The following is a 24186-nucleotide window of genomic DNA, read 5'->3' on the forward strand; positions in this document are numbered from 1 at the left end:
CTTTTTCATCTGATAGAGACTTCTAGTTTCAGATTCCTTACCTTTTAAATAGATACCTAAGCAATATCATCCCCGCAGGTGGGTATGCAAACCAAGATAAAACTGGAAAGTCATGCAGGACAGAAAGGGTAAAGTACCCGTCCCTACGGACCTGACTGTCCAGACAGTGGTGTTCGGTGAACGTTCGCAAGGATGCCTATGTTGCCATCTAACACATCAAGGACTGGAATTCTGCATGCTAACACAGTGGTAGCAGCTTTTGCTCTTGTAGAATGAGCACCCAAACCTTCAGATGGTTGCTTGGTGGCCAGTGAATAGCATATTTTAATACAGGGTACGACCCATCAGGAGATGGTCCGCTTCTGCACTGCCCAACCTTTCTTCGCACCCACATAACTGACAGAGTTGATCAACCACCAGGAACTCTTTTTTACCGTCAAGGTAGAATGCCAATGATCCTTTTGGGTCCAGTCTCTCCTCTTTCTTAGAAGAATGTTGGGGTGCATAATAAGTAGGGAAGGTAATGGATTGGCCCACATGAAAGTGCATGACAACTTTTGGCAAAAACGGAAGCCCGAGTGTGAAGCACCACTTTGTCAGGATAGATGGAAAGGTAGGGTGGCTTAAAGAACAATGCCTGCAGCTCAGCCTGCAGGCAGATCTAATGGTCACAAGGAAGGCTGTTTTTAATGTTAGAAGCCTGTGAGGACATTAGGAATGTCAGAACCAAATTCAAGTCCTATTGGGGCATAATGAATGGGGAAGGAAGAAACATATGGGTAAGGTCTTTAAGAAAACTATTAACAATAGGAGACTTAAACAAAGAAGGTTGATCAGTCAACCTCAGATATAAAACAGAAATAACCTTTTAGAACGTCCATAGCAGAGCTCTGCTGGGCCAGAGAAAGGATAAACAACAGGACCTCAGAGAGAGAAGCAGAGTGGAGGTTAACAGACTTGTCTGTATACCATGCCACAATTTTAATTCAACGACAGACGTATACTGTGTCGGTGGAGGGTCGCCTGACTGCCAAGATTACATTACAGACTTCGGGTAGAAGGTCAAAAGCTGCCAACTGTCTCCGCTTCATCTCCAAACAAGAAAGTGGAGGTTGGACAAGTTGGGGTGGAGAACCCTCCCTTGCTGATGTGAAAGAAGATCCTCCCAAAGGGGAAGTCTGATGGGGGTAGATGGCCATGCTCAGTAAGTGGGGATACTAGATTCTTTCTTGCCCAGTCCAGAGCCACAAGGATTTCTTTGGGCCCAGTCGTTCTTAATCCTCTTGAGAACTCTGGCCAGAAGTGGTATGGGTGGAAAGATGTCTAGGAAGCCTGAGTTCTACACAAGAGGAAAAGCGTCGCAGAGCAACCTCCGGCTTGGTAACTCCAACGCACAATACTGAGGACACTGCACGTTCTCTGCGGAAACAAAAAGATCTAACCAAGGCTCTTCCCCCACTGCTGAAAGAGACCTTGTGCCACCTCCAGATTGAGACGCCATTCGTGATTAAGAATCCTCAGCTGAGTTTGTCTGCTCTGGTGTTCAACAAGCCCACCAGATGTTGAACCACCAGGGATATGCAGAACGGGAAGAAATGCTTTCAATGCTAACCTAATTGCCCGGTACTCCAACAGGTTGATCTGGAGTCCAGACTCCACCGGAGACCAGATGCCTCTGATCTCTGCCTCTCCCAGATGCCCCCAGCCCAAGAGTGACTCAACTGTCACTACTGTCAGCTCTGGTTGGGAAAAGGAGATCTAGGCAATCTAGCATGATTCACCAACAGGATGCAAGAGGCTATGAGGCCCAGCAGCCTCAGAATCATTCTCACCGAAATACAGGATAGATGCTAAAACAATTGTATCATAGCCTGAACATCCTGGACTTGCTACTCAGCAGGATAAACCCACTAAACTGCACTGTGTCCAGAACAGCTTCGATGAACAGAAGCATCAGCAGGAGTTAGGTGTGACTTCAGCATGATTATAGTGAACCCCAGCAAATGCAGGAGGTCCGCTGTAGTGTGGAGGTGCGAGACAACAGCCTAGGGCGAGCATGCCTTCAAACACCCAGTGGCTGAAGTAGGGGAAGACAAACTCCTGACCAGCGCAGATGAGAAGCGACCACCGCCATCACCTTGGCTAGCACCCGAGGGGCACTGGTAAGGCCAAAGTGGAGAACAGTGAACTGAAAGTGCTCCTGGCCCACTGTGAATCGCAAGTAATGCCTGTGGGCAGACAGGGCATGATATGGAAATAAGCTCCCTGCAAATCCAATGCTACTACCCAGTCTCCTGGGTCCAGGGCAGATAAAACCCAAGCCAGAGTGAGCATTTTGAACTCTGAGATTGAGGGACAAAAGGTCTAGGATAGGGCAGAGAGCTTTGTCCTTTTTGGGTACCAGAAAGCATCGTGAATAGCAACCACAACCTATTTCTGGCACTGGAACCCTCTCAATGGCTCTCTTGGCCAAGAACTTTGTAACTTCCTCCCAGAGAAGTGCCAAGTGATCATCTGCCATCCGATTACAGGACAGAGGCACGGATGGAGGGGTATTCTTGAAGGGAGGGAGAAGTCCCTTCAGACTATCTGCAAAACTCACCTGTCTGACAAGATGGGCTGCCAGCAGGGCAGGTGATGGTGGATCCTGCCTCCAACTGATCCCTGGCGGGGATGAGTCACGCCAGGAAGGTTTGGAGGCGGCTGCAGAGGGGAAAGGTGGACTTTCCGGACTGCTGACTCCCTGATCCCCAAGGGCGGTGAATCCCACGTCCCAGGCCTCACAGAGGCTGCGCAGCATGCACGCCATAGTGGCTGGATGGGACGGAACGCAGCGGTGCACCCCTTCAGCAGCCATGAAAGGGGTGAAAAGCAGACAAAGGGGGATGAGGAGCCTCCATGAAGCCCAAGGAACTGCCCATAGCACGAGAATCCTCAAAAGGCTTAAGTGCTGAGTCTGCTTTTTCCCCCAAAGAGACAGGTGCCATTAAAGGGCATGCCCATAAGATTGGCTTGGACATACCCCCCAAAAGCCAGATGTCCTCAACGAGACATGGTGCCTAAGGGCCACTGTCGATGCAACTATCGTAGTTGGACTCTTGCTCTAGGCAAGACTGCTAGTTTAAGGATGACAGTACTTATGTGTGTAGGTGACTATGCCACTCCTACAAGTCGCAACTGTCACCCCAACCCTCCCGACTCACAAGCAGCACCTCACCAGAAACCCAAACAGTAAAAGGTGATTTCTGGCAGCCTTTATGCATGGACTCAAGAGTGTGCCATCTCAGGGAGTATCGTGGTTAAACGGAGATTACCACTTTCTCACATTAACATGTCTCAATCACACCACAGGCAATGAAGAAGATGCAGTAAAGTTTCAATAGGTTTTATTTAAGCAAAACTGCAATAAGTTGCATGGGCTGCAATGATTAAGATAATGAACAGTGCAAGAAACAGAATGGTAAAGACAAGAGTCATTAATACCAAGACCCCCACCATCTTGCAATATCATGAAATGTAATGAAGTGCGTAATATGTCCGAATACCCTAACATTATGATCCTAACCTCTAACCTAAAAGAGAGCTAGGTATGTTAAACCTAGTCTGCCAATGCCATGTCCATGAGAAGAGCCCCCAACCATTGTTACCTTGGAATGAGGTCTCTAGCTCAGACTCCGAAGGGACACGAAGACTGGGTCATCGTCAAGGCGACATGCAGCATTGATAGCAGAGATGGCATCTGGTCGTAATCCCCATGACTATCTGTTTAAGTGAGGAGTATTTATACAGATCTACTTGGACCCCTGACCTAGGTTTGTTCCCAAACAATAAACAACATGGCATGCATGGGACGATAATTATTATAAACAATTCCCTCGTAAGCATAAAAAGGGAAAGGACCTCAAGTGAACACCTACAGTTTATCTTTGTCGCTTGATATGGACACCTTAGCGCAGTTACACTGATAACGCAAACTAAAACATGGACCTAACTCAAAACAAGGCAGCCATCTTAAAAGATTTAATTAAATAAATGCGCTAAAACAAAGCAAGCTAAGTAGGGTAAAAGTCACTGGGTGACGGGGGCACGAGTCTGCAAGCCAAAGGCTAAGTTAACTCCTGTGTCCCATTAAAACAAACTAGGATTAACTATACAACTGCTCTGCCCAGTGAGTCGGTCAAGTCCAGTCCACATCAGATCGTGAACTTTGTTGCGTCTCTCCCATCAGCAACTGCTTGGGAGAGTACAACCTGGGCCTCATCCGGGACCTGTGGCAGCACTTGCACAACCATATACCACAGGGTGTGGGAATACCGTCCCAAAAGACTTGTGATGTTCACAAACCGCAACGCCAGGCTGGCCTAAGAAAACATATTGACCAGGTGTGCCAGACTCTTGGATTCCCTATCCAGCGGTGTGGAAGGGAACGTAGCCTGGGAAGTGGAGGCTTGGATAACCACGCTCTCAGGGGTGGTGTGCTGCATAAGAAAACTTGTGTCACCCAGGGCAGGGCGATAGTGTAGGGCAATTGCCCTGTTCACAGGAGGCCCTGTGCTGGGTTTGGACCAGGCACTCAGTAGGACATCTCTCAGGGCTTCATTGAAGAGGAGGAAGGTTTCAGAGGCTGAAGCTCCAGGCTGAAGCACCTGTCATGAGGTTAGTCCTAACAGCCACTGAAGGCAGCTCAAAGTCCAGGACCCCAGCTGCTCCTCACACCACCATAGAAAATGAAACACCCAACTCCAAAGCCATGGTAGGAGGAAAAAGCATGCCATTATCTGGGGAGGTGTCCAGTCTACTAGCTTCACCCAAGTCCGTACGACAGTCCATAGGTGTAGGAATCTGGATCTGTATATACTATATCAAAATGAGATATAGTGTGCTCAGAGTCCAGGGGTTCCCCAGAGGCTAAAGTAGATAATATTACTGTTCTCTTTTGTGACAGTGTGGTCAAGCAGTTAGGCTTATAAGAGGGTTGTGCAAAGCATTTGTTGTGCACACACAGTCAAGAAATGAGGCACACACTCAATGATTACCTACAGGCCAATGGTTTTTATATAGCAAAAATATGTTTTGTTACTTTATTACTAGAATCAGAAGAACTTTGTTGCAGGTAAGTACAGTTGTAAGTAGGTATCAATCTTAAGTATCAAATGTACTTTGTTTAGTTTTAGCAGATACAGCAGTTTACAAGTAAGTGGCAGTTTTCTATTCCGAAAGTGCACAGTGGCGCCCTGGTGAAGGGTGCAAACAGAGCTGGGCGCCCAATGCTTTTCAATGGGGGGTCACTGGGGGTCACAAAAGATGCTGTAGGCTGGGTCCTGGACAGGCAGGAGAGGCGCTCGCTGGCTGCCAGGTGTCTGTGGGTGCAGGGGTCTCCTTGGGCATAGGGTATCTTAGGTCGGATCTGGTCACGGTCAGGGGGAACCTCTGGATTCAGCCTGCAGGTGTTGTTGTGTTGCCCAGGAGGAGGTCAACCCAGGATGGACTCTAGGTTGGAATCTCCTGGGGACCTTCTCTGGACCGATGGGCCACCTGGACTCAGGCCATGGGCATCTGGTGCAGAGTAGACACGACTCGCGGATCCAGAGCATTTCTGGAGTCCTTTTGGTGACTTCTTTTGAACAGGGCCCCTATCCTCCGGAGTTCTTGGTCCTCTGCTGGGCAGGCAGTCCTCTGTGGGTTTGGAGAGATTGCTTATCCTGCAGGATGCCTCACCTTCTTGGAGCAGGGGTCTTTGAAGCTGCAGAGAGGCCGGTAGGGCTGGGGACAAGTCAGTTGTCATCTGGAGTTTTCACTGCTGGGGTTGGTTTGGGAGTCCTTCTCTCTTCTTGTTTCTTCTTCTTGAGGTCACCAGGAATCTGGTGAGCTAGGTTCAGGGGTTCCCCTAAATCCTAGATTTAGGGGCATTATATAAGTCAGTGGGCAGTAACCAATGGCTACTGTTCCCGAGGGATTCTACCCCTTCCTGTGCCCACTCCCTTTGGGGAGGGGGCACATTCCCAGCCCTATTGATCCCTGTCCTCCAAACCAGGATGGAGGATTCTGCAGGGAGGGGTCACTTCAACTCTGGACACCTTAAGGGTGGTCCTAGCTGGAGTGGTCACTCCTATTTTACCTAATTTTCCCACTGGACTTGCTGCCAAAAGTGGAGCTTCGTCAGGGGTGGGGGGATCTCCACTAGCTGGAGTGCCCTGGGACACGGTAACAGGGGGCCTGAGCCTTTAAGGCTCACCGCCAAGTGATGCAGTTCCTACAGCGGGGAGGTGGGAAGCACCTCCACCCAGAGAAGGCTTTGTTTCGGTCTCCAGAGAGCACAAATTCTCTCACTCCATGGGGTTGAAAACCTGTCAGTTAGGGACAGGCTGACACAGACTGGTCAGCCCTGCACTAAAAGGTTGGGCTAAATACGGGGGTATCTCTAAGATGCCCTCTGGGTGCACTGTACAATTAATCCAAAACTGACATCAGTGTGGGTTTATTGTGCTGAGAAGTTTGATAACAAACTTCCCAGCCTTCAGTGAAGCCATCCTGGAGCTGTGGAGTTTGTGATGACAAACTCCCAGCCAATGTATTTAATATGGCCACACAGCACTTACAAGAAAGTACTTACGACACTGTAGGTGCATACTGCTCATGCAGCTTTGCCCTCACCTGTGGTATAGTGCACCCTGCCTTAGGCCTGTAAGGTCTGGTAGATGGGTGACTTACCTATGCCACAGGCAGTGGTTAGTGGGCATGGTACCCTGAGAGGCATGTCATGTCGACTTTACATTTTTCTCCCCACCAGTACACACAATCTGCAATGACAGTGTGCATGTGCTTGGTGAGGAGTCCCTTAGGGTGGCACAATATATGCTGCAGCCCTTAGGGACCCTCCCTGGTTACAGAGCCCTTGGTACCACTGGTACCTTTTACAAGGGACTTAGTTGTGTACCAGGGGTGTGCCAATTATGGAAGCAATTGTACAGGTTAAGGAAAGAACACTGGTGCTGGGGCCTGGTTAGCAGGATCCTAGCACACACTCAGTCAAGTCAGCATCAGATATCAGGCAAAAAGTGGGTTGGTACTGCAAACAAGGGGCAAGTTTCCTACAATAGGGTTTTGGAGCTGGTATTCTAAAGGGTCCAGCGACCCCTCCCATTCTTCACCATACCGAAGCCCATAAGAAACAGGCTCAGGATCCGGCATAGGAGGCACGGTTCTTGTCGGTGCCAGAGTCAGTGTTGGTTAATGCCCATTCAGCTTCATGTCAGAGTCAGCAATGAGGATGGGAACAGCGCCGCATGGGGCGCACAGGCATCACCAGGAGCATCAGAGTAGGTCGAGATGGTATGACCAACGCTGCCCCAGGTCCAAGCATGGATCTATGGGTGTCCCTCAGAGCCGATGCTGAAGCCCTTAACCCAGAAACCGAAGGGCCATCTTCTGACTCCACGGGGCCCGAAGGCACTCCAACTGTGTCGGACTGCCCACAAATGAGGAACAGGGCCACATAAAACTCCTCTAATTGGGGAGGGGTTGCTTTGGCTCCCAGAAACTCGGGAAGGTGCAGAGTCAGCAGATGGAGGTCTAGAACGATAAAGCTTCCTTGTCTAGTCGGCCAAGGTGAAGTTGAAGAACGTTTCGCTTTCTTCAACTTCTTCTTGTGCCTCGACTTACCCGATCGTCCCAAGTGGAAAGACGACAATGGAGGACCTTCCTTGCTCCTTCAAAGCCTTTGGATGCATGGCCCAACATTCTGAGCACGATTTTGGGTCATGGTCACGCTCCAAACACCAAAGGCACACGAGGTGTGGATCCATCACCAACATTGCCCAATGACAGGATCAGAACAGCTTGAACCCAGTCTTCCTAGATGACATGCTCAACACATAAGGAATTATACTACTCAAAAAAACTCTATTTGAATCAGCACTGGCTGATAACGAAAGAAAAGGAGCGACGTCAGCACGCCGGGTGGCGCCTATATAAGACCCGCGAGGTCACATCTGGTGACACCAATAAAGCCAATCAATACTACCTAACTTTGTGCAGCTATACTGCTCGAGAAAAATTTCCAAATCCAGACTGACGCCTGGGGGACAGTCTAAGGTAAGAAATGTGAAACTTGAGGTCTCTATAAGACATGCTGAGTCGCTGGCAATATGAAGTGTAGGCAGATAGAAAACTGCTAATCAAAGGACATGGGAAAGGAAACAAAGAAATCACAGCCAGAATGCTGATAAGAACAAGGGGCCCAGATGGTGCAGAACACTGTTAGCTCTCTCCTGGCTCAGGTTCTGATGCACATCTATGGTGTGGCACCCTATACTAAGTCCAGACAACCCTTAGTGATAGTGTTTTGGTGCCTAGATAACAAGAGCTCTGATAGGAGTAGTTGTAGAGCAGCTCAGGCTGAGCAAGGGGGAATGTAAAGCACTTACAATACCACAGTAGTCAGTCAGTGATGGTCACACAAGAAAGAACCACACCAGGTGTTGCAAAAATAAAGTATTCTTTATTACAACACTACTACTATACTAATGTTGGTATATCTCCACTTGGAGATATCTACAAATAAAATATACACTTAGCAACAAGCAGGAAAAGCATTGAAATGTATGGTACCCTATTGGGGGGAAAACCATATACAAAGCAAGTGGTATAAGAATGGAAGTGCCCAACCAACGTGTGTTAGGATTCCAGGGTCTGGGGGGATAAGGATTTATCAGAGGTAAGTATCAGAAATCCCACAGACGCCCGGGTGCAGAGTTGTTATCGAGCAAGGTGTCCCATAGGCTAACAGAGGACTGTCTCAGTTGGGATTTTTAGGATTCAGGACCCTTCCCAGAGGACCCAATGGAAACCAGTTGGCAGAAAGAAGGTTGGATAATACCCCCACCGGTGAATACCCAGGGAGCCCATGTGCATAGGGAAGAAGTGACATTGGAAACCCTTGTTGGAGTCAACAGGAGCCTTGGTTGTCCAGCTGCTGTCGCCACCCGTGGACCAGATTGGTGGAACCCAAAGGTGGATTCCAGATGTTAAGAAAGAAGGGGACAGTGTCAAGACCACTCAGAGATGTTCAGGAAGTGCAGGTAGGCAAATGCCTACCCTCCTAGAGGTGAGGATCCTGCAGGTCAGTGAAGGATAAAGTCCAGTTGTGAACTGCAGAGGATGCAGGAAGATCCTTGGAGTCACCCACGAGCCGTCCCCCGCCGGTTTCCGGATTGCAGGAGGGTCAGTGCTCAACTGGACCACCAACAAGCAATGGCAAATACAAAAGTCGCAGCAGAGAAGATTGCAGGTTTTTTTGGGGACCAGCAAGGTCCACACAACTCAACCCTAGGAGGGGAGTCAGGACTGGTCCTCAGCAGGAAGGAAAGCCAGCAGGAATCGCTTAAGTCCACACAAGTGACCCACTGGCAGCAGACACGGAGTCGCAGAGAGACCAAGAGGCAGAACAAAACAGGAGTACCATGCCGCAGGAGCTGCAGAGTGAAAGCTACACTTGGAGTTGCAGAATGCTGCAGGCTGGGGGTTCTTGGTGCTTTAAGATCTCCTGAAGGAGGAGCCAACAGGCCTTGGTAAGAGCAACAGTCACAGTGCACAGGGTGTTTCTGTTTCAGTGGCTGCAGCAAAGACCCACCGCCTCCCAAGTTGGTCAGAAGACTAGGAGGACCAGGAGAGGACCACAGAACCACCACCTGTGTTGCAGAGCCCTTCGATGACAGTGGGAGAGCAGGATCCACCAGCCGGTCGTTGTCATCTTAAGGTGCCTGTGGATGCAGGGGAGGGACTCCTTCACTCAAAGGGAGATTTCTTCTTGCTTCTTTGCTTCAATCGCAGTTTGCACCCATTTCAAATGGGTGCTAACACTTTCGCAAAAGGGAAGGGGTCCCCATGGGACCCCTTCCCCATTGTGAATGTCACTGTAAACATTTTTTCAGAGCATGCAGTGGTCCTGTGGACCACTGCCTGCTCTGAAAAAATGAAACGAAAACGTTTAATTTTTCGTTTTTGTAATGCATCTCGTTTTCCTTGAAGGAAAAAGGGCTGCATTACAAAAAAAAAAACTGCTTTATTGAAAAGCAGTCACAGACATGGTGGTCTGCTGTCTCCAGCAGGCCACCATCCCTGTGAGGGCCGCCATTCGCAAGGGGGGGGGTCGCAAATTGCGACCCACCTCATGATTATTCATGAGGTGGGCATTTGCGAAGCCCTTGCGAATCACAGATGGTGTCAGGGACACCATCCTACATTCAGATTTGCAAAATTGCGAGTCGCTTTGACTCGCAATTTGCGGGTAGCAAATCTGAACCTACCTACATGTGGCCCCAAATTCTTAGTCACAAAAGTGCACCCATGGTATATGTCGTACCCCTATAAAATATTTGTGAACTGTATTTTAGCATGGGTAAATACGATGTGTAGATTTGCTCATGTGAAAATCTATTGAGCATTTGCAAGTTCATTTTCCCTCCAGCCACTTTCTTCCCAACCCTGGAAGAAGTTCTAATTCTGCCATTGTCAGGAGTAAATGTCCAACCTTTCTTATTATGGGAAAATATTAGAGAGAAGCTGGTGAAAATCTTTAAAACATGCAGGTTAGTAGGTTTGCAGACTCCAAGGCATTCCAGCCCTGGAACTATTGCTTTCTGCGTCCTCCAGCCTCAGTATGCAGATCTGCAGAAAGGTGTCAAAATAAGGAAATTGCTACAGTAGGGATTGAAACTGCAAGTATTCAAGTCCTACTATGGTAGTAGCTCTGGCATAATCAGAGAGGCTATTATCAGAGCTCTTACATAATGAGATTGCTGCCATAATTTGTCGCCACACTACATGGCACCAAAGGGACAAGTAGATCTTTTTACAGGACAAGTAGATTTGAGAAGCAACCTGTCCCCTGGACAAGTAGATATTTTAATAAATTCCACACCCCTGTGGGATATTTAGATCATTTGAGGATCAGAATAGTTATTTGCTTGGAAAGTTCAGTTTCTTAAAGTATCTTAAATTGGTCTTTTCATACCTAAGAAAATGATAAAGATTTGAATATTATGAATTTTCTCCCCATTCAATTAACATTGAGCACTTGGATCCACCATTTGTCAAAATCTGTTGGTAAAATAATCTGCAACAGAGGACACCAAAAAGCAGAAATGCGTCATAGGAGAGCACAGATAAAACTGTACTAGTTGTCCAACTAGTATTTTAGAATAGATGGCAGAATGAGTTTCAGTTTAGTTTCATCACGATTACAGATTACATGAAAATGTTGTTCTTACTTCATTGGCTTAGTCGGGTTTTAACTGCATTCCAAACTTAGTTCACACTCTACATATAATTAACAAGCAATAGACACTATAAATGTAGATATTTTACCCATCTTCCAATCCTGGTTGAAGGTAAAGGTGTGCGTGGACAGGCCTGAGTCGCTGAATCACATGAATGCACAGGCGTTGGAACATCTACACACAGGAATATGGAGAAATAACACTGGGCATTTTAATACACAATCAAAAAACAGAATTTGCTTGTTTGACTGTTACTTCAAAAACATGATGGCGAGGCAGTGAAAGAGTTTGTAAAATGAACATGGTATTAAAGAACCTGAATCAGATGCCATTTGTTTATTTTAAACAACATGCATAAAGATTGGACAAAATCATCCTTTTTTCAAAATATAATTTAAATTATTGAATTCAAAATAAGCAAGAACCTAGTGCATTAATGTAGGAAGTTGGCTCTGTATGCACTATTTCAAAGTAAGGAATAGTATGCACAGAGTCCAAGGGTTCCCCTTAGAGGTAAGATAGTGGCAAAAAGAGATAATACTAATGCTCTATTTTGTGGTAGTGTGGTCGAGCAGTAGGCTTATCCAAGGAGTAGTGTTAAGCATTTGTTGTACATACACATAGACAATAAATGAGGTACACACACTCAGAGACAAATCCAGCCAATAGGTTTTTATATAGAAAAATATCTTTTCTTAGTTTATTTTAAGAACCACAGGTTCAAATTCTACATGTAATATCTCATTCGAAAGGTATTACAGGTAAGTACTTTAGGAACTTCAAATCATCAAAATTGCATGTATACTTTTCAAGTTATTCACAAATAGCTGTTTTAAAAGTGGACACAGTGCAATTTTCACAGTTCCTAGGGGAGGTAAGTATTTGTTAGGTTAACCAGGTAAGTAAGACACTTACAGGGCTTAGTTCTTGGTCCAAGGTAGCCCACCGTTGGGGGTTCAGAGCAACCCCAAAGTCACCACACCAGCAGCTCAGGGCCGGTCAGGTGCAGAGTTCAAAGTGGTGCCCAAAACACATAGGCTAGAATGGAGAGAAGGGGGTGCCCCGGTTCCGGTCTGCTTGCAGGTAAGTACCCGCGTCTTCGGAGGGCAGACCAGGGGGGTTTTGTAGGGCACCGGGGGGGACACAAGCCCACACAGAAATTTCACCCTCAGCAGCGCGGGGGCGGCCGGGTGCAGTGTAGAAACAAGCGTCGGGTTTGTAATGGAAGTCAATGGGAGATCTAGGGATCTCTTCAGCGCTGCAGGCAGGCAAGGGGGGGGTTCCTCGGGGAAACCTCCACTTGGTCAAGGGAGAGGGACTCCTGGGGGTCACTCCTCCAGTGAAAGTCCGGTCCTTCAGGTCCTGGGGGCTGCGGGTGCAGGGTCTCTCCCAGGCGTCGGGACTTAGGATTCAAAGAGTCGCGGTCAGGGGAAGCCTCGGGATTCCCTCTGCAGGCAGCGCTGTGGGGGCTCAGGGGGGACAGGTTTTTGTACTCACAGTCTTAGAGTAGTCCTGGGGTCCCTCCTGAGGTGTTGGATCGCCACCAGCCGAGTCGGGGTCGCCGGGTGCAGTGTTGCAAGTCTCACGCTTCTTGCGGGGAGCTTGCAGGGTTCTTTAAAGCTGCTGGAAACAAAGTTGCAGCTTTTCTTGGAGCAGGTCCGCTGTCCTCGGGAGTTTCTTGTCTTTTCGAAGCCGGGGCAGTCCTCAGAGGATGTCGAGGTCGCTGGTCCCTTTGGAAGGCGTCGCTGGAGCAGGATCTTTGGAAGGCAGGAGACAGGCCGGTGAGTTTCTGGAGCCAAGGCAGTTGTCGTCTTCTGGTCATCCTCTGCAGGGGTTTTCAGCTGGGCAGTCCTTCTTCTTGTAGTTGCAGGAATCTGATTTTCTAGGGTTCAGGGTAGCCCTTAAATACTAAATTTAAGGGCGTGTTTAGGTCTGGGGGGTTAGTAGCCAATGGCTACTAGCCCTGAGGGTGGGTACACCCTCTTTGTGCCTCCTCCCAAGGGGAGGGGGTCACAATCCTAACCCTATTGGGGGAATCCTCCATCTGCAAGATGGAGGATTTCTAAAAGTTAGAGTCACTTCAGCTCAGGACACCTTAGGGGCTGTCCTGACTGGCCAGTGACTCCTCCTTGTTGCTTTCTTTGTTCCCTCCAGCCTTGCCGCCAAAAGTGGGGGCCGTGGCCGGAGGGGGCGGGCAACTCCACTAAGCTGGAGTGCCCTGCTGGGCTGTGACAAAGGGGTGAGCCTTTGAGGCTCACCGCCAGGTGTCACAGCTCCTGCCTGGGGGAGGTGTTAGCATCTCCACCCAGTGCAGGCTTTGTTACTGGCCTCAGAGTGACAAAGGCACTCTCCCCATGGGGCCAGCAACATGTCTCTAGTGTGGCAGGCTGCTGGAACCAGTCAGCCTACACAGCTAGTTGGTTAAGTTTCAGGGGGCACCTCTAAGGTGCCCTCTGTGGTGTATTTTACAATAAAGTGTACACTGGCATCAGTGTGCATTTATTGTGCTGAGAAGTTTGATACCAAACTTCCCAGTTTTCAGTGTAGCCATTATGGTGCTGTGGAGTTCGTGTTTGACAGACTCCCAGACCATATACTCTTATGGCTACCCTGTACTTACAATGTCTAAGGTTTTGTTTAGACACTGTAGGGGTACCATGCTCATGCACTGGTACCCTCACCTATGGTATAGTGCACCCTGCCTTAGGGCTGTAAGGCCTGCTAGAGGGGTGTCTTACCTACACTGCATAGGCAGTGAGAGGCTGGCATGGCACCCTGAGGGGAGTGCCATGTCGACTTACTCATTTTGTTCTCACTAGCACACACAGGCTTGTAAGCAGTGTGTCTGTGCTGAGTGAGGGGTCTCTAGGGTGGCATAAGACATGCTGCAGCCCTTAGAGACCTTCCTTGGCATCAGGGCCCTTGGTACTAGAAGTACCAGTTACAAGGGACTTATCTGAATGCCAGGGTGTGCCAATTGTGGATACAATGGTACATTTTAGGTGAAGGAACACTGGGGCTGGGGCCTGGTTAGCAGGGTCCCAGCACACTTCTCAGTCAAGTCAGCATCAGTATCAGGCAAAAAGTGGGGGGGTAACTGCAACAGGGAGCCATTTCTTTACACAAGCCCCCCCCAGCCTACAGGCCAGGAGACTCAGCCCAAGCTGGGAGAGTCTTCCTAGTCTGTCAGGCGAGGAAGAGTAGGAGAAATAGGCTGGTTAGTTGCAGGGCCTACTCTGCCTTACATCCTTCTGTTCAGGTCATTCCCTTTGGGGAACTGGCCCACTTCCACAGTGATAGGACCTAGTCTGAATTGCCTCTTGTCTGCCTCTTCAATGTCTCCACCCATTCTTTCTATTTTGGTCTTAGAGGTGTCCACCTCTGCTAACCTTATCTTGGCCAGGGTCACCCCTAGCTTACCCAGAGAGGTTACCCAGAGCTGGAGTAACCCCACCATGACCAATAGGGTCAGGGGGCCTAACTTGCCATTTGGCATGGGGTCAGACCACCATGCTAAGGATAGTGCAGCCATAAAGGCTAACACCCAGCAGAGGCCACTGACAGCTGTCAGTGCCCAGAACCACACCTTTAGCTCTTCACCTAAAAGGGAAGGGGCTAAGTTACAGGCTTCTTTGGGTTCAGGTTGCCTGTCTGCTGTATTGGAGTGGGGGGTTACCACATCTCGTAGTAAACACCCTTCTTCCACTCTTTCTTCTGTTAGCTGAGGAGCCACCCACTCAGGTTTAACAGTTGCCTGACTAGCCAGGACTTCTTGTGGGTCAGGTTGGACTTTATCAGGGCCATTTTTGGAGTTCTCCCCTACTGGAGCAGAATCTCCTTGGCTTGCTGTGACCTTGGCTAAAGGTTGTCCACCCTTCCTACTCTGTTTTCTTTTCTTCTTCTTCTGGGGCCTGCTTGCATTTACTGCAGAGGCAGGACTTCCAGAATCCTTGGGAGAGGACTGGCACTGGACCAGTTTCTCTCTTGGGCTCTGACTAACCTCTGGGTAGTCATTTCCAAGGAGACAATCAAGGGGGAGGTCTGTACTGACTACTACCCTTCTCCAGCTAAGAGTGCCACCCACTTCTATGGGTACTAAAGCCACAGGCCTCTTAGTGACCCTGTCTAGGCTAACTCTTACCCTGGCAGTCTCACCTGGGATGTACTGGTTTGAGAGCACCAGCCTGTCATGCACAATAGTGTGACTGGCACAAGTGTCTCTCAGGGCAGTGGTTGGGATTCCATTCACCAGTAGGTGGTGGAAGTGTCTACTTCCCTCTGGAATCTCCAACTCACCTGTTGGGCCCTGTTTCCAGTGGAAGGCTATGAAGACCTCCTCATCTGAGGAGTCATCTCCCATGGCTACACTGGTTACCCCTGGAATCTTGTTCTGGGGGTTGTTTTTGGGACAAGAAGTGTCCTTGGTGTGGTGCCCAGACTGTTTACAGTTGTGGCACCATGCCTTAGTGGCATCCCAGTTCTTACCCTGGTACCCACCTTTGTTTTGGGTTGTGTCTTGGGGCCCACCCACCTATTCTGGTTTTTGGGGGCCTACAGAGGACTCTTTTTCTTTGTTTCTAGTGTCACCCACTTTCTCCTGGGGAGTTTTTGTAACCCCTTTCTTTTGGTCACCCCCAGTGGAAGTTTTGGTTACCCTAGTCTTGACCCAGTGGTCTGCCTTCTTTCCCAATTCTTGGGGAGAAATTGGACCTAGGTCTACCAGATACTGATGCAACTTTTCATTGAAGCAGTTACTTAAAATGTGTTCTTTCATAAACAAATTATAAAGCCCAACATAGTCACACACTTCATTTCCAGTTAACCAACCATCCAGTGTTTTTACTGAGTAGTCTACAAAATCAACCCAGGTCTGGCTCGAGGATTTTTGAGCCCCCCTGAATCTAATTCTATACTCCTCAGTGGAGAATCCAAAGCCCTCAATCAGGGTACCCTTCATGAGGTCATAAGATTCTGCATCTTTTCCAGAGAGTGTGAGGAGTCTATCCCTACACTTTCCAGTGAACATTTCCCAAAGGAGAGCACCCCAGTGAGATCTGTTCACTTTTCTGGTTACACAAGCCCTCTCAAAAGCTGTGAACCATTTGGTGATGTCATCACCATCTTCATATTTTGTTACAATCCCTTTGGGGATTTTTAGGATGTCAGGAGAATCTCTGACCCTATTTAAGTTGCTGCCACCATTGATGGGACCTAGGCCCATCTCTTTTCTTTCCCTTTCTATGGCTAGGAGCTGCTTTTCCAAAGCCAATCTTTTGACCATCCTGGCTAACAGGGGGTCATCTTCACTGAGAGCATCCTCAGTGATTTCAGAAATGCTGGACCCTCCTGTGAGGGAAGCAACATTTCTGACTATCATTTTTGGAGACAGGGCTTGAGAGGCCCTGGTCTCCCTATTTAGGACTGGAAGGGGGGAATTGCCCTCCAAGTCACTAATTTCTTCCTCTGTGAAGTCATCCTCAGAGGGGTTGGCTTTTTCAAACTCTGCCAACAGCTCCTGGAGCTGAATTTTGGTAGGTCTGGAGCCAATGGTTATTTTTTTGATATTACAGAGAGACCTTAGCTCCCTCATCTTAAGATGGAGGTAAGGTGTGGTGTCGAGTTCCACCACATTCATCTCTGTATCAGACATTATTTTGCTAAGAGTTGGAAGACTTTTTAAAGAATCTAAAACTGTTTCTAGAATCTAATTTCAAACTTTTAACAAACTTTTAAACTCTAAAAGACAATGCTAAACAGGGACTTAACACACAAGGCCCTAGCAGGACTTTTAAGAATTTAGAACAATTTCAAATTGCAAAAATGAATTTCTAATGACAATTTTGGAATTTGTCGTGTGATCAGGTACTGGCTGAGTAGTCCAGCAAATGCAAAGTCTTGTACCCCACCGCTGATCCACCAATGTAGGAAGTTGGCTCTGTATGCACTATTTCAAAGTAAGGAATAGTATGCACAGAGTCCAAGGGTTCCCCTTAGAGGTAAGATAGTGGCAAAAAGAGATAATACTAATGCTCTATTTTGTGGTAGTGTGGTCGAGCAGTAGGCTTATCCAAGGAGTAGTGTTAAGCATTTGTTGTACATACACATAGACAATAAATGAGGTACACACACTCAGAGACAAATCCAGCCAATAGGTTTTTATATAGAAAAATATCTTTTCTTAGTTTATTTTAAGAACCACAGGTTCAAATTCTACATGTAATATCTCATTCGAAAGGTATTACAGGTAAGTACTTTAGGAACTTCAAATCATCAAAATTGCATGTATACTTTTCAAGTTATTCACAAATAGCTGTTTTAAAAGTGGACACTTAGTGCAATTTTCACAGTTCCTAGGGGAGGTAAGTATTTGTTAGGTTAACCAGGTAAGTAAGACACTTACAGGGCTTAGTTCTTGGTCCAAGGTAGCCCACCGTTGGGGGTTCAGAGCAACCCCAAAGTCACCACACCAGCAGCTCAGGGCCGGTCAGGTGCAGAGTTCAAAGTGGTGCCCAAAACACATAGGCTAGAATGGAGAGAAGGGGGTGCCCCGGTTCCGGTCTGCTTGCAGGTAAGTACCCGCGTCTTCGGAGGGCAGACCAGGGGGGTTTTGTAGGGCACCGGGGGGGACACAAGCCCACACAGAAATTTCACCCTCAGCAGCGCGGGGGCGGCCGGGTGCAGTGTAGAAACAAGCGTCGGGTTTGTAATGGAAGTCAATGGGAGATCTAGGGATCTCTTCAGCGCTGCAGGCAGGCAAGGGGGGGGTTCCTCGGGGAAACCTCCACTTGGTCAAGGGAGAGGGACTCCTGGGGGTCACTCCTCCAGTGAAAGTCCGGTCCTTCAGGTCCTGGGGGCTGCGGGTGCAGGGTCTCTCCCAGGCGTCGGGACTTAGGATTCAAAGAGTCGCGGTCAGGGGAAGCCTCGGGATTCCCTCTGCAGGCGGCGCTGTGGGGGCTCAGGGGGGACAGGTTTTTGTACTCACAGTCTTAGAGTAGTCCTGGGGTCCCTCCTGAGGTGTTGGATCGCCACCAGCCGAGTCGGGGTCGCCGGGTGCAGTGTTGCAAGTCTCACGCTTCTTGCGGGGAGCTTGCAGGGTTCTTTAAAGCTGCTGGAAACAAAGTTGCAGCTTTTCTTGGAGCAGGTCCGCTGTCCTCGGGAGTTTCTTGTCTTTTCGAAGCCGGGGCAGTCCTCAGAGGATGTCGAGGTCGCTGGTCCCTTTGGAAGGCGTCGCTGGAGCAGGATCTTTGGAAGGCAGGAGACAGGCCGGTGAGTTTCTGGAGCCAAGGCAGTTGTCGTCTTCTGGTCTTCCTCTGCAGGGGTTTTCAGCTAGGCAGTCCTTCTTCTTGTAGTTGCAGGAATCTGATTTTCTAGGGTTCAGGGTAGCCCTTAAATACTAAATTTAAGGGCGTGTTTAGGTCTGGGGGGTTAGTAGCCAATGGCTACTAGCCCTGAGGGTGGGTACACCCTCTTTGTGCCTCCTCCCAAGGGGAGGGGGTCACAATCCTAACCCTATTGGGGGAATCCTCCATCTGCAAGATGGAGGATTTCTAAAAGTTAGAGTCACTTCAGCTCAGGACACCTTAGGGGCTGTCCTGACTGGCCAGTGACTCCTCCTTGTTGCTTTCTTTGTTCCCTCCAGCCTTGCCGCCAAAAGTGGGGGCCGTGGCCGGAGGGGGCGGGCAACTCCACTAAGCTGGAGTGCCCTGCTGGGCTGTGACAAAGGGGTGAGCCTTTGAGGCTCACCGCCAGGTGTCACAGCTCCTGCCTGGGGGAGGTGTTAGCATCTCCACCCAGTGCAGGCTTTGTTACTGGCCTCAGAGTGACAAAGGCACTCTCCCCATGGGGCCAGCAACATGTCTCTAGTGTGGCAGGCTGCTGGAACCAGTCAGCCTACACAGCTAGTTGGTTAAGTTTCAGGGGGCACCTCTAAGGTGCCCTCTGTGGTGTATTTTACAATAAAGTGTACACTGGCATCAGTGTGCATTTATTGTGCTGAGAAGTTTGATACCAAACTTCCCAGTTTTCAGTGTAGCCATTATGGTGCTGTGGAGTTCGTGTTTGACAGACTCCCAGACCATATACTCTTATGGCTACCCTGTACTTACAATGTCTAAGGTTTTGTTTAGACACTGTAGGGGTACCATGCTCATGCACTGGTACCCTCACCTATGGTATAGTGCACCCTGCCTTAGGGCTGTAAGGCCTGCTAGAGGGGTGTCTTACCTACACTGCATAGGCAGTGAGAGGCTGGCATGGCACCCTGAGGGGAGTGCCATGTCGACTTACTCATTTTGTTCTCACTAGCACACACAGGCTTGTAAGCAGTGTGTCTGTGCTGAGTGAGGGGTCTCTAGGGTGGCATAAGACATGCTGCAGCCCTTAGAGACCTTCCTTGGCATCAGGGCCCTTGGTACTAGAAGTACCAGTTACAAGGGACTTATCTGAATGCCAGGGTGTGCCAATTGTGGATACAATGGTACATTTTAGGTGAAGGAACACTGGGGCTGGGGCCTGGTTAGCAGGGTCCCAGCACACTTCTCAGTCAAGTCAGCATCAGTATCAGGCAAAAAGTGGGGGGGTAACTGCAACAGGGAGCCATTTCTTTACACAAGCCCCCCCCAGCCTACAGGCCAGGAGACTCAGCCCAAGCTGGGAGAGTCTTCCTAGTCTGTCAGGCGAGGAAGAGTAGGAGAAATAGGCTGGTTAGTTGCAGGGCCTACTCTGCCTTACATCCTTCTGTTCAGGTCATTCCCTTTGGGGAACTGGCCCACTTCCACAGTGATAGGACCTAGTCTGAATTGCCTCTTGTCTGCCTCTTCAATGTCTCCACCCATTCTTTCTATTTTGGTCTTAGAGGTGTCCACCTCTGCTAACCTTATCTTGGCCAGGGTCACCCCTAGCTTACCCAGAGAGGTTACCCAGAGCTGGAGTAACCCCACCATGACCAATAGGGTCAGGGGGCCTAACTTGCCATTTGGCATGGGGTCAGACCACCATGCTAAGGATAGTGCAGCCATAAAGGCTAACACCCAGCAGAGGCCACTGACAGCTGTCAGTGCCCAGAACCACACCTTTAGCTCTTCACCTAAAAGGGAAGGGGCTAAGTTACAGGCTTCTTTGGGTTCAGGTTGCCTGTCTGCTGTATTGGAGTGGGGGGTTACCACATCTCGTAGTAAACACCCTTCTTCCACTCTTTCTTCTGTTAGCTGAGGAGCCACCCACTCAGGTTTAACAGTTGCCTGACTAGCCAGGACTTCTTGTGGGTCAGGTTGGACTTTATCAGGGCCATTTTTGGAGTTCTCCCCTACTGGAGCAGAATCTCCTTGGCTTGCTGTGACCTTGGCTAAAGGTTGTCCACCCTTCCTACTCTGTTTTCTTTTCTTCTTCTTCTGGGGCCTGCTTGCATTTACTGCAGAGGCAGGACTTCCAGAATCCTTGGGAGAGGACTGGCACTGGACCAGTTTCTCTCTTGGGCTCTGACTAACCTCTGGGTAGTCATTTCCAAGGAGACAATCAAGGGGGAGGTCTGTACTGACTACTACCCTTCTCCAGCTAAGAGTGCCACCCACTTCTATGGGTACTAAAGCCACAGGCCTCTTAGTGACCCTGTCTAGGCTAACTCTTACCCTGGCAGTCTCACCTGGGATGTACTGGTTTGAGAGCACCAGCCTGTCATGCACAATAGTGTGACTGGCACAAGTGTCTCTCAGGGCAGTGGTTGGGATTCCATTCACCAGTAGGTGGTGGAAGTGTCTACTTCCCTCTGGAATCTCCAACTCACCTGTTGGGCCCTGTTTCCAGTGGAAGGCTATGAAGACCTCCTCATCTGAGGAGTCATCTCCCATGGCTACACTGGTTACCCCTGGAATCTTGTTCTGGGGTTTGTTTTTGGGACAAGAAGTGTCCTTGGTGTGGTGCCCAGACTGTTTACAGTTGTGGCACCATGCCTTAGTGGCATCCCAGTTCTTACCCTGGTACCCACCTTTGTTTTGGGTTGTGTCTTGGGGCCCACCCACCTATTCTGGTTTTTGGGGGCCTACAGAGGACTCTTTTTCTTTGTTTCTAGTGTCACCCACTTTCTCCTGGGGAGTTTTTGTAACCCCTTTCTTTTGGTCACCCCCAGTGGAAGTTTTGGTTACCCTAGTCTTGACCCAGTGGTCTGCCTTCTTTCCCAATTCTTGGGGAGAAATTGGACCTAGGTCTACCAGATACTGATGCAACTTTTCATTGAAGCAGTTACTTAAAATGTGTTCTTTCATAAACAAATTATAAAGCCCAACATAGTCACACACTTCATTTCCAGTTAACCAACCATCCAGTGTTTTTACTGAGTAGTCTACAAAATCAACCCAGGTCTGGCTCGAGGATTTTTGAGCCCCCCTGAATCTAATTCTATACTCCTCAGTGGAGAATCCAAAGCCCTCAATCAGGGTACCCTTCATGAGGTCATAAGATTCTGCATCTTTTCCAGAGAGTGTGAGGAGTCTATCCCTACACTTTCCAGTGAACATTTCCCAAAGGAGAGCACCCCAGTGAGATCTGTTCACTTTTCTGGTTACACAAGCCCTCTCAAAAGCTGTGAACCATTTGGTGATGTCATCACCATCTTCATATTTTGTTACAATCCCTTTGGGGATTTTTAGGATGTCAGGAGAATCTCTGACCCTATTTAAGTTGCTGCCACCATTGATGGGACCTAGGCCCATCTCTTTTCTTTCCCTTTCTATGGCTAGGAGCTGCTTTTCCAAAGCCAATCTTTTGACCATCCTGGCTAACAGGGGGTCATCTTCACTGAGAGCATCCTCAGTGATTTCAGAAATGCTGGACCCTCCTGTGAGGGAAGCAACATTTCTGACTATCATTTTTGGAGACAGGGCTTGAGAGGCCCTGGTCTCCCTATTTAGGACTGGAAGGGGGGAATTGCCCTCCAAGTCACTAATTTCTTCCTCTGTGAAGTCATCCTCAGAGGGGTTGGCTTTTTCAAACTCTGCCAACAGCTCCTGGAGCTGAATTTTGGTAGGTCTGGAGCCAATGGTTATTTTTTTGATATTACAGAGAGACCTTAGCTCCCTCATCTTAAGATGGAGGTAAGGTGTGGTGTCGAGTTCCACCACATTCATCTCTGTATCAGACATTATTTTGCTAAGAGTTGGAAGACTTTTTAAAGAATCTAAAACTGTTTCTAGAATCTAATTTCAAACTTTTAACAAACTTTTAAACTCTAAAAGACAATGCTAAACAGGGACTTAACACACAAGGCCCTAGCAGGACTTTTAAGAATTTAGAACAATTTCAAATTGCAAAAATGAATTTCTAATGACAATTTTGGAATTTGTCGTGTGATCAGGTATTGGCTGAGTAGTCCAGCAAATGCAAAGTCTTGTACCCCACCGCTGATCCACCAATGTAGGAAGTTGGCTCTGTATGCACTATTTCAAAGTAAGGAATAGTATGCACAGAGTCCAAGGGTTCCCCTTAGAGGTAAGATAGTGGCAAAAAGAGATAATACTAATGCTCTATTTTGTGGTAGTGTGGTCGAGCAGTAGGCTTATCCAAGGAGTAGTGTTAAGCATTTGTTGTACATACACATAGACAATAAATGAGGTACACACACTCAGAGACAAATCCAGCCAATAGGTTTTTATATAGAAAAATATCTTTTCTTAGTTTATTTTAAGAACCACAGGTTCAAATTCTACATGTAATATCTCATTCGAAAGGTATTACAGGTAAGTACTTTAGGAACTTCAAATCATCAAAATTGCATGTATACTTTTCAAGTTATTCACAAGTAGCTGTTTTAAAAGTGGACACTTAGTGCAATTTTCACAGTTCCTAGGGGAGGTAAGTATTTGTTAGGTTAACCAGGTAAGTAAGACACTTACAGGGCTTAGTTCTTGGTCCAAGGTAGCCCACCGTTGGGGGTTCAGAGCAACCCCAAAGTCACCACACCAGCAGCTCAGGGCCGGTCAGGTGCAGAGTTCAAAGTGGTGCCCAAAACACATAGGCTAGAATGGAGAGAAGGGGGTGCCCCGGTTCCGGTCTGCTTGCAGGTAAGTACCCGCGTCTTCGGAGGGCAGACCAGGGGGGTTTTGTAGGGCACCGGGGGGGACACAAGCCCACACAGAAATTTCACCCTCAGCAGCGCGGGGGCGGCCGGGTGCAGTGTAGAAACAAGCGTCGGGTTTGTAATGGAAGTCAATGGGAGATCTAGGGATCTCTTCAGCGCTGCAGGCAGGCAAGGGGGGGGTTCCTCGGGGAAACCTCCACTTGGTCAAGGGAGAGGGACTCCTGGGGGTCACTCCTCCAGTGAAAGTCCGGTCCTTCAGGTCCTGGGGGCTGCGGGTGCAGGGTCTCTCCCAGGCGTCGGGACTTAGGATTCAAAGAGTCGCGGTCAGGGGAAGCCTCGGGATTCCCTCTGCAGGCGGCGCTGTGGGGGCTCAGGGGGGACAGGTTTTTGTACTCACAGTCTTAGAGTAGTCCTGGGGTCCCTCCTGAGGTGTTGGATCGCCACCAGCCGAGTCGGGGTCGCCGGGTGCAGTGTTGCAAGTCTCACGCTTCTTGCGGGGAGCTTGCAGGGTTCTTTAAAGCTGCTGGAAACAAAGTTGCAGCTTTTCTTGGAGCAGGTCCGCTGTCCTCGGGAGTTTCTTGTCTTTTCGAAGCCGGGGCAGTCCTCAGAGGATGTCGAGGTCGCTGGTCCCTTTGGAAGGCGTCGCTGGAGCAGGATCTTTGGAAGGCAGGAGACAGGCCGGTGAGTTTCTGGAGCCAAGGCAGTTGTCGTCTTCTGGTCTTCCTCTGCAGGGGTTTTCAGCTAGGCAGTCCTTCTTCTTGTAGTTGCAGGAATCTGATTTTCTAGGGTTCAGGGTAGCCCTTAAATACTAAATTTAAGGGCGTGTTTAGGTCTGGG

General features: G+C 48.7%; 1 protein-coding gene across 2 annotated transcripts in view; it reads right to left on the reverse strand.

The window, feature by feature from the left end:
• USP34 (ubiquitin specific peptidase 34) overlaps positions 1-24186 on the reverse strand; it is a 1940069-nt gene that overhangs the window by 651375 nt on the left and 1264508 nt on the right. For both annotated transcript variants that reach the window (XM_069234398.1, XM_069234397.1), the window contains one exon: positions 11368-11453. In XM_069234398.1, the coding sequence (XP_069090499.1) occupies positions 11368-11453 (86 nt within the window). The remainder of the gene's footprint in view (positions 1-11367; positions 11454-24186) is intronic.

Source organism: Pleurodeles waltl, chromosome 5 (genome assembly GCF_031143425.1).
Source record: "Pleurodeles waltl isolate 20211129_DDA chromosome 5, aPleWal1.hap1.20221129, whole genome shotgun sequence".
Classification (NCBI taxonomy): domain Eukaryota; kingdom Metazoa; phylum Chordata; class Amphibia; order Caudata; family Salamandridae; genus Pleurodeles; species Pleurodeles waltl.